Raw genomic sequence first — 9,752 nt, forward strand, 5'->3', positions numbered from 1 at the left:
CTGGGACTGGCCGGTGAGGGACGGCGCTGCCTTCGCCAGCCGCAGGAAGGGGCTTTCTGAGGTGGCATTTGCCTCCCTCTTGTGGCCGGTGTTTGGAAAAGCTCGAATTAATACTTCTCTGGAGCGACAATTAGACTTAGACTGTTCTGAAGATTTTTTTTTTTAAGTAGTAGGATAAAATTTGATTACAGCTGCTTTGCAATTGCAAATTGAATGTCTAATTTATGACAGAAATGGTTTGGTTTTAAACCCATTTTAATTGGCTTTTACTTGTGCTAAAACCTGTAAATAAGAGATCTCTCTCTTCTTTTGTGGTCCCATCACATCCCACAGCACAAAACCACTGAAGATCAGCTCATGGGAAATCCGTGGAAGTTCAGGGCACTCAGTGTTTGGCACAGCCAGATTCTGTGTCTGTTTATCTCATTTGATGTGAAGTGGTGTTGCTGATAGTTAAACAATAGAGAACAAAATGTTTTATTGCTTCTGTTGCACATAACTAATCATGGTTTCTGTTTCCTTCTTCTGCAGGTGATAGAAACACTTTCAAAACTTTCTCACACTCCTATTGCATTAGGCACAGGAATAAGGTATGTTACTGCCCTAGTGAGTGGTGGGAGTAATGCTTCTGGCGTGATGCTCCTTGAAAAAGTTGTTAGATGCAGTAGAGGTAGTGTCCCCTGTAAGAACTTCTCTGGTTGTAGATCCAATTGCCTAGTGGGCAGCTAACCCAGGCTCTGGACCGCTGAGGGGCTCTGGAGGGTATCTTCTACCTCTGGTACACTTACTGAACTACAGTTCTCGTGTTGAAACATGAGGTCAACGGTTAGCTGCACAGAGCTTGTGTGATAATTGTGGCACACAGATTATAAGTCAGGCTGATGCAGTGCTGATCTATGTAAAGACAAATGAGTTTTCTTTCTCCCTTCTAAAAATTGGCAAAACTGCAAAATTTGTGAGATTCTCAATTTCAAAAAGAAACCAAAACCCCCAAGCAGACCTAACCTCATGAACTGTAATTGTGGCCTGTGAGAGAAGGTGAAAGACTTCATGTTTTGGTGTTCTCCATCTTTTTGAATGGTTCGATTCAGCAGCCTTATCGTATATGAACGGATAATATTTTAAAACATGGACAAACCTCCTTAGCCAGTTGTGTAATCCATGTCCTGTGCTAAAAGGAGGAGTTAATATTATCAGGTGAAAAACTGATAATGGTGTGTATTAGTGGTGATTTCTAACAACCCTATCAAGTAGGAGTTTTTATTATATAAAGTATCAATTAATGTATACAAGCCTAAATACATGTATACTGTTCATCAGAGAAGGAGGGAACATACAAACACATCAACACACAGTAATCTGTGGAAAATTTTAGAAACCAAACAAAACCCCACTTATGTGATGAGACTAGTGCTGTCTATAATCGGTGCTGTTTTTCTTTCTATAGGCCCTTCCCTACAGAAGAAAGCGTTGATGATGAAGATGTCTACAAAGGTCTACCTGATTTAATAGAGTATGTTGCAATCTTTAGTTAAATCAAAGATTTTGAGTTTTGATTACATGCTATTATTTATATCAAGTTATAGAACACGTGGTTTTAAAGAATTAATCGTGAAAGCTTACCTGAATGGTTGTAATACATTGATGTATGCAAGGAAGCATATTTCATAGAGGGTGCTGGTAGGAGAGTAAACCATGAAAATGGTTTTCAGTTATCTGTCTGTACTGTGAGAACGCTTTTGTAAGATTACAGTATCAGATGTAAGGGACCCAAGAAATTTATCTTGAACTTGCAAAGAAAATGCATGTCTGGATCATAGTTCAAGTGGCTCGTTTCTCTAAAGTCAATGAAATTCTTCTTAGGAGTGCATTTACCTCTCTGGGCAAGTGTTTGCAGGACTATTAATTATTGCCAGTTTTGACATGGGCCTTGAGGTACAAGTAAGATGCGCAAGAACATACTGTATCATACTGAAAGGTAGACTGCAGCTTTATTTTGCAGACCGGAGAGATAAATATATCTGGGCAGTAAAAGTTGTCAGGAAGAAAGACTTTTGTATCCCATAGCTAGAATCTATCAAGATCCATTAGGACTTGTGTTGACAAGAGCTCGGATCAGAGCTCACTATCCCAAAGCTCACTTCACTAGTGCTCATCTGGCTCTGTCTTGGCTCTGGACACGTTGTATGTCTGCTGCAATGTGGTGAAGCAGCTGCTGTTCGCACCGTGGATTTGTTTTTTTACTGTCTATAATGAGGGTAAGCCTCACCCAGCATGGCTGGCATTGCCGAATTTATTACCTTCCCTGCAAAGCTCATCCTTGTCTTCTGCAGCTGACTGGCTGTCTCATAAATAGCTGCTTTTTGCTCCATGTAGCTGAACGTACAGAAGGTAGGAGTTGTAGGCTCAGACTCTGAGACTCAAGTGGGCTAGAAGTGATGTCCTCATTTCTTAGATGTGGTGGCATTAGCACTCTTTGAAAGTAGTTTTTCCATCAGTTGTGAAATAGGTGTACCGATTCCATCCTGAGAGAAAGTCATTAAAAAAAAAAGTTAACAAATTATACCAAAGAAATTGAGATTTGTAGTTCTCCTTTTGCATCAAATTACAAGTATTACTTACTGAAATTTGATAGTTACATGCAGTCTGAGTTGTGGAGGAAACAATTCAAGAAGTCCTCTTTTCAGAAGAAACAAGGGGCAATGGGCACAAACTATACCACAGAAAGTTCCATCTAAACATGAGGAAAAACCTCTCTACTTTGAGGGTGACAGAGCACTGGAACAGGCTGCTCAGAGAGATTGTGGAATCTCCTTCTCCAGAGATATTCCAAACCTGCCTGGATGGCATCCTGTGCAGCCAGCTGCAGGGGAACCTGCTTTAGCAGGGGGGATTGGACTAGGTGATCCCCAGAGGTCCCCTTCAACCCCTGCCATTCTGTGAAATGTGTCAGTGAATGATGCCAATGGTCCCCATTTTTAGTTTCTCCTTAATAGTATGCATATTTGACTAAAATTAATTCAGTTGTTCCTGGGTTTAAGTGGTGTTTAAAAATATGGAATGAATGTGAGGCTTTCTGTCAGAAAGAGCTGTAGTAGGTGAATGTTTCTTCCTTACTCTGCCTTTTTGCCAGCTTTTGTTCCCTGGAGCACAGGTGGTAAAAGTGAGTGTGTAGGTGCTGCATCTGACACAGCTGCTAGTGTTTAAAGTGCAAGATGAGATGTTAGACTAACCTGGAGCACCTGCGCTTTCTAGCTCACCCGGGGTATGATGCCTGTTGGAAAGGGAAGGGATGTGAGCAATTTCTGTCTTCTGTTGAATCTCCCAAATATTTTTTTTTAATCGTTCCATCTATTGAAACTTCTAATACTTGCTTTGTCTGTCTGTTCCTAATTAAAAAAAACAAAACAAAATCTCAAACCAAATATTTAATGAGCAATGAAAAATTAATTTGGTTTCTGTACGTAGTCCTGACTGTAGACCTGGTGACTTTGGCACTTCCAGGTAGTCTGTGTGACAGCTGTATTGGTAGCAAATCTCATTTGTTTTGATTTCTTTGAAATCATTAGTCTCTGCCAGTAGAGCTTCTGATGTCCTGTTCTTGAGTACCAACAATCCACTTACAGAAATGGTGGTTCTTTCTGGATCTAACGGACCAGTCCTCAATTTGTTTTATACTCTGAAGGATTTCAGTCTTGTCTTCCAACAGTAAAAATCTCCAAACTATCAACGCATCTGATCAAGTTTCTGTATTTCTATGACTGGACTGTATATCTTTTGGAGTTTTTTTGTAGACATACCCTAAGAAATGTGGCCGAAAGAGGTGTTATGGGCTTGATGTGTCCCAGTGCAAAGCAGGCAAATCTCCAGCAGGACTGACTCTAATGAAGCCGCCTTAGCTGAGGGTACAGTTGGTCACTGACTGTATGCTCAGGTATTTCTGTAGTCTGGGGCACTTCTTGTGTATACTCTTATTTCGTTGAAAGGTTGCTTTTTTAATATTTTGGGTAGCTGAAGGTTGCTGTGAGGTAATCAGGATACCGGCTTACGGTGTGGAGACTCTCAGCTGCTGGCTCTGTAGTGTTTAGTGTGTTTTACCCCAGATAATCCTTTCTTTAGGAAGGACGGAGACCTGTACCAGTGTCTCGCATCCGAGTGCAGTGGGATGCCAGACAGCATAGAAAGGCAGCTCCTTTTCAGAGGCTGTGGTGGGTGAGGGGACAAAGAGCAGCTGGGCAGTACCTTGTGATACAGCCGTCCTAGCAAGCTGCTTGGGGTGCCTGGTTTAGTCCCCGTGTCATTCTGAATTCATCTTCAGTGCTGTGTGTCTGTACGAATGTGTTCTAAATGTGTTAAGGAGAGAAAATTAATGGACTTCCCTTAATGTGTTCTTTTTATTAGACAGTTCTATTAATTAATCTGTTTACTGTAAAAAGTTTTTCCTGTGAGGAGCGGTCCGTTGCAGGTTCGTGGTCTTTTGCCTGTGCTCCACAGCTTGCTTTGTCTTTTCCTTTCAGCGAAACTGGTGTTGATGAAGATGAGGAGCTGTATGATTGTGTCTATGGAGAAGACGAAGGTGGGGAGGTTTATGAAGACCTAATGAAAGATGAAGCAGCACAGCAACCTGTACGTCTTCCACTTTCTAGCAATTCACAAACAATAGCAGTTATATATTTGAAAGATAACATCTGTGAAATTATCTCATTATAGCTAGTTTCACTGGAACTTCACTCATGTTCAGGTGCATCCGGAGCTGTCAAGACTTTGCAGGCTTTTTTGGCAAATTGTTGAACATAAACTATGGTAATTTTTGAAAGAAATGTAATTTTTCAGTGAAATATGGTAATTACTCCTATTGTTAAATTTGCCGGTTATGAAGAGTAAGATTTACCAGCTATTTTAAGAGCAATTATGTTAACTGCTTCCTTCAAAGTGTCCTACTTCTCGAATTGAGTTATAATGTTGTGAAACACTGTTGTTTCAGCCATCATTTGGACACCTAATCTAACAAAGAGAACTGATAATTGTTTCATACCATGAAGTTCCTGCTTATGTAGTTTTGTTTATCGTTAGGTTGGTTTTACTGAAAATGGAATAAGTATCTTATTTACCTTATCACATAAATGAAGCGTGTTTGGTTTTAGAAACCGTCTTGAAAAAATCAAAACTTAGGCAATAAAATTTACTTGCAAAATGGGAGGGACCCTCCTGTGCTCAGCTGCCCTTCCTCAGAGGTGTGCTTTCTGATCGGGAAATCGGTAGGCTGTGACCATGACAGGATACGGGGACAGTTTTTGAGGACAGTTTTTTCCTTACTCTGTGTTGTCATGAAGATATGTTATGCTTCCTGTTGGCTTAAGCTGGAAACTTGCCTTTACTTTTCTGTATTGCTTTTTAGTGAAACAGATCTCAAGATTTTAATATTGCGGGGTTTTTTTATTTTTTGTTTTTTGTTATCAATACAAATATAGGAGATAGTGAAAGTAATTTGTGTTCTCTGCTTTCATGGTGATTCCCCAAACTTACCACTCTCTTGTCTTTGGGAAGATTACTGCCTTATTGTCATCTATTATTTTGAGTGTAACAATACTGTTTTCAAGATTGTTTTTACAAAATCCTGCAGGTATTGCATGTAAATCAAGGAGGAGATAAGCCAAAAGTTATGTTAGTTTTTCAGATTTTTGCTTAGTTTTTTTAATCTCTTAAAGATTAGGTTATTCAATGAAAGGCAAATAAAAAATTGAGTTGAAAAACCACAGTTTTATATCTAACGAAGTTGCAGTCACTTGCAGACAGGATGCTTTAGAAAAGTGTTTGAATCATAGAAAATCTTTACTGTGATATTGTTTTGAGTTTTTATTTTAAACTGAAACCCAAGATAGGTGAAGTTTTTGGTTTCACGTAATGAGAGGGTGCCCTTTTTTCTTCAGCTGTAACAGCTGGTAATCTCTGGCAGTTCGTAGCGTGTAAACTTTCTGATTCTTCTTTTCCTGTTGCAGATGTAACTCTCCTCCCTGTTTCTAACGAGTGATTAATAATAGCAATCAAAACTCTCATTCCAATTTGAATTACATCTTAGCCTAGATACTTCTGATTGAACAGACGATGTTTCTTATAGAAAGTAAATGGAAATTGAAAACGTGGTACAGCAAAATATTTTTTCCACGACGTGTGATGGATGGAGATGTGACAATTGGTTTGTTGTGACAGCGTTCTTGAATGTGGTAATTAATTCCCGTTTGTGATTTCCTCTCAGGTTTATAAATGCACTACATGCTAACATGACAATTGTGCACAGTTCTTTGAGTTGAATCCTACATGAGAATTCCTTGCATGTGAAAACACTAGTAGAGGACAATCTTCCAGTAGATTTTTAGAAGAATCGCAGCCAAAATGCTTTTCATCTCCTTCATCCTTGATTTATTGTCATTATCTTGTGAAGTAAATCATTCTGTTAAATTTTTCTCTGGCAGCAGCCAACCCTCAAAGGCAATTTTGCTCCGTTGTACTGGTATTGACACGTTATTTCCTATTTCTTCTCTCATTTTATTTATTGCACTTACGTTCTTGAAGTTTCTGGTACAGATAGAAAACTGATAATTTCTGCCAAAAGTGCCTCTGAGGATGATCTCTTTGGGTTAGGAGAGCACAAAACTGAAGTGAATGGTTTTAAGCGGAATCCCAGGATTCTGTTTGCATTGCTCATATGTGAGTTGGTGAATAACGAACACCCACATTTTGCAAATAGATATAAACTCCTGTTGGGTATTTCTGTGTTGGTGCAATTACTGCAAGTGATTTGAATAGTATTGAGCTCACAAAGGTTGAGGTGAAAAATTATATTATTCAAGCTTTTAGTAAAATTCTAATACTTTATTGAGATTGATTAATCATGGTTAACTGTGACAGTGCCCACTTCTCCCTGCCGAAGAATTTGAGAATAAATGATAGATTTTGAGATGAGGCTGATCATCAGATGAAGCTCACAAAGTGCATTTCTACTGATAAGGACAGACTGTATTTTTGCAAAATGGGTGATATGGGTCACGCTCTAATGTTGTGGGAAAATTAATAACTGCACCAACTGGGTTTTAAAGAGAATTTCTGAGATAACACAGCACCTGGTGGATGTTCCAGTTGCAGTTGCTGCTTGCAGAACTCACTTGGAGACAGGCAGAAGGGTAAAGGGGATGTGTCAGAACAGCCAACAGAGGTGTGAACAGTGACGAAGCTTTATGTGCCTGTGCGATTTGCAACTTGGCACCTAGTTCAGGCGGTAGGAATACATTTCTCACTCTTCTTAGATGGTCGTGCAAAATCATAGGAGCTGTATGTGGCTTATGGAAGGTTGAAGGGCAGCTTGCTGTTTGCTTAGCAGGTGTGTCGTGTGGGCTGATAGCAGAGAGGGAGTGGAAGGAGTCTAGCTCTTGGACATACAAACAGCTAATTGTTACGATTTCAGACTAGGACTTTTGCTACTCCTGAGGAGAAAATTTATTTGCTCTAAAAGTGTTTTTCTGAATAAAAAGAACTGTAGTACTAAATTTCTAGTCTTGACTCCCCGTATATTTGAGTAACATCTAGTCATCAGGTCTATTACGTGCAGTATGTGGATTCCCTACGCTGGGTGAAAAACGGTAAGATACAGTCAGGGATGTGCTGATGGAAGCCTTGGAAGGATGTTACAAGCTGATAAAGAGGCTTCAGAAAGGATGTGATAGTACTATTCTTGCTTTTTAAGTCACTACTTAATATTGTTTTTGGAGAAAACATTATGGATCAATTATTGCTTTTAATCCTAAGAGCCTGTCCAGTCACTGTGTCAGGTCTCCAAGATGGACCTGTATATGTCTCCAGATGTTTTAAGTCTTGCTTAACATGAATGCTTCCACACCTTTTTCCAGGTATTTACTCTTTTATTTGAAATCAGATTTGCAAATTATTGAAGCTGTAATGCTGTAAATCTTATCTTCACTGGGTGCTTGTAAATTATTTTTATAGAGTCCTGTGCTGATAATTACTTCCTATTTCCCATGAGTCTGGTGGTTTATTTGGAAAATCCAGGGTCTCACTGAAGAGACGCATGAACGTATACAAGGGCTGAACTTAGAGGTCGCTGCACGTCCCGATTCAAGAGCATACTCATGTTGTGTTTGAAGAGAAAGCTCCTCCTGAGAACTAAAAGGGAAAAGCTCTAAATAAGTGTAGGGATTAGACTGAATCTCATATTTATGGCAATACCAAGTTACTTACGTGATTTAGCCCCATTAAGTTTAATGGAGTTATTAACTGCTGAGTATTTCAAATAAGATTTCTCAGTCTGGATGTAAGTTAAATGTGACCTTGTATTTCAGCTTCCGAACTATATGCAGAGAGTTCAGTAGTTTATGTCTAAACATTAACTTTTCGTAATATTTCTTTGATGCTGAATTTTACTCTTAAGGTCATCAGTGAATTGATCATTAAAATATTCTTGGTTATTGCTATCATCTTTGGAGGCTGCAGGACTCAGAAAATTTCAGGAAGCAGTTATCCTAATTGCTTAATTCTAAACAAATAGATACATTCGTTATCCATTAGGTGCCTGTTAATGACTTTAAGCTTGACTCCATTGTAATTGCAGAAATATACTGAAAATGACATAAGAAGCTGTTGTCTTGCTGAAATAAAGCAAACTGAAGAGAAATACACTGAAACTCTGGAATCAATAGAGAAAGTAAGAAGCTACTTATAGAATTATAAATTATGTAATTTTATAATGGTTTAGAAAATATAATGACGTAGTTCATTTATATATACTTTTATTTCTTGTAGTTTTTCATGGTGCCATTGAAAAGGTTTATCTCAGCATCAGAGTTTGATACTGTTTTCATCAACATTCCTGTAAGTAATTGCATATTTAATGAACAGATACAAGGTTCATAGCTGGTTATGATATATTTGTGTTGTATTTTACTGCACAAAATGATTACTTGAAATATGATGCCCAGTGCATTTATGTAGTCACTAGGGTATATGTCTCTATCCTTCGATAAAAAATATCAGTTGATGAAAAATGGATGTGCATGCTTTTTTTTTTTCTGCTTGAGGGAATAGGATAAGAGACATAGTTATTATCGTGTCAGATAGTGAATGGTTATAAACTGGAGTATCTTTGAGCCTTAGAAGCTAATAATTTCTAGAAGATGTCTTTTCTTCTAATATATGCTGGTATTGTAGTGACGGTACAGAGTTGTGACTGTTGGGTTGCCTACCACTGTATGCTGAGTGGTGCTTTCATATGGATTTCTCTAGCTGTTACGCAAATCCTTGTCTCTACCTTGGCTCTGTCATCATTGAAAACATATTAAAGTTAAGATAAACCATAGTTTTAGATTCAGAAACTGTCACTGGAAAAGATAAGGAAATCCTCTGTTGGAGTATCCAGGAGACCTCTTTGTTTGACTGAAATCACAAAGGTTTCTGCGATTATTACTCTATTACATTTATTTTTAGCCTAATCGTAATAGCATGGCGATTTAGATATATTTTTAGTTGATGTAAGTATTCAGCAGATATCCTTATCTGACTTTAAAGGAAGACATCAGACGTGGTTTAAAGCCTCCCTCAACACAGACAAATGAAAGGAATTCTCTTTTATGAGGCCAAGGAAGGGTCTGCGGGCAACTGTAAAGAAAGGGTCCCCAGAGCGTGGCCCACAGGTCACATCAAACCTTCATCGCCTGTGAAAGATCACCTTTGTTTCGGGCATT

General features: G+C 38.7%; 1 protein-coding gene across 1 annotated transcript in view; it reads left to right on the forward strand.

Moving 5' to 3' along the window:
* LOC104494309 (guanine nucleotide exchange factor VAV3-like) overlaps positions 1-9,752 on the forward strand; it is a gene marked incomplete at its 5' end in the record, with an annotated part of 48,685 nt that overhangs the window by 26,594 nt on the left and 12,339 nt on the right. The window contains 5 exons of the mRNA XM_010137123.1: positions 532-590; positions 1,448-1,513; positions 4,518-4,626; positions 8,624-8,716; positions 8,815-8,883. Of these exons, the coding sequence (XP_010135425.1) occupies positions 532-590; positions 1,448-1,513; positions 4,518-4,626; positions 8,624-8,716; positions 8,815-8,883 (396 nt within the window). The remainder of the gene's footprint in view (positions 1-531; positions 591-1,447; positions 1,514-4,517; positions 4,627-8,623; positions 8,717-8,814; positions 8,884-9,752) is intronic.

Source organism: Buceros rhinoceros, unplaced genomic scaffold (assembly GCF_000710305.1).
Source record: "Buceros rhinoceros silvestris isolate BGI_N320 unplaced genomic scaffold, ASM71030v1 scaffold8845, whole genome shotgun sequence".
NCBI classification, from domain to species: Eukaryota; Metazoa; Chordata; class Aves; order Bucerotiformes; family Bucerotidae; genus Buceros; species Buceros rhinoceros.